This window comes from Morone saxatilis, unplaced genomic scaffold, assembly GCF_004916995.1.
Source record: "Morone saxatilis isolate NCDOM2014 unplaced genomic scaffold, NCSU_SB_2.0 Contig18, whole genome shotgun sequence".
Taxonomy (NCBI): domain Eukaryota; kingdom Metazoa; phylum Chordata; class Actinopteri; family Moronidae; genus Morone; species Morone saxatilis.
In genome coordinates this window covers 22,583-23,218 of record NW_023339740.1, presented here as the reverse complement: position 1 = coordinate 23,218, position 636 = coordinate 22,583, and the positions used below count along the sequence as shown (strand labels likewise).

General features: G+C 55.3%; 1 protein-coding gene across 1 annotated transcript in view; it reads right to left on the bottom strand.

The window, feature by feature from the left end:
• The window catches only part of LOC118328043 (LHFPL tetraspan subfamily member 4 protein-like), a 9,721-nt gene extending 9,101 nt beyond the window's left edge, over positions 1 to 620 (bottom strand). Inside the window, exon 1 of the mRNA XM_035661645.1 lies at positions 212 to 620. Within this exon, the coding sequence (XP_035517538.1) occupies positions 212 to 617 (406 nt within the window). The 5' untranslated portion in view covers positions 618 to 620. The remainder of the gene's footprint in view (positions 1 to 211) is intronic.
• Positions 621 to 636: the final 16 nt, after the last annotated feature.

The window sequence follows — 636 nt, the reverse complement described above, 5'->3', positions numbered from 1 at the left end:
AAGAGCGATGCGCTCATCCAGTGGAGGATCTGGGCGATAGTGATTAATGACAAAGAGATAAAGTGTAACCTAACACAGGAGAGGTGAGGTGGGGATACTAATGCTCCTCTCCTCAAGGGGCCCCCCCAAAACAAATGTGTTGTCAGGACCCCCCAAACTCCCACACGTTCCTTCCCACTCAGAAACACAACAAAGTGTCTTCCATCCTTACCGCATAGCAGCTGCATCCAGGCGCACGTCTTGTAGACCGTGGCGGTGTTACAGAAGAAGAAGAGGGCGAAGCAGCCGATGCAGCTGAGGATGAGCACCATGGACATCAGCACGAAGAACGAGGCCGCCTTGAAGGCTCCCGATGGGATGGAGCTGAAGTCGGAGAAGCTGCCCTGGCACAAGAGCTCCCGGTTGGAGTTCCCGTTGCCCACGCAGTAGTGGAACAAGCCGAAGTAGCCGGCTTGGGGGGTGTTGACGCTGTCGCCGATCCAGTAGGGCTGGATGAAGACCACCACGTTGATGATGGACAAGCAGATGGTGAATATTGCCCACAGGACCCCGATGGCCCTGGAGTTGCGCATGTAGTTGTCATGGTAGATTTTGGAGGCTTCTTGCGAGGGCAGCATTTTTTCTCTCCCACCCCCC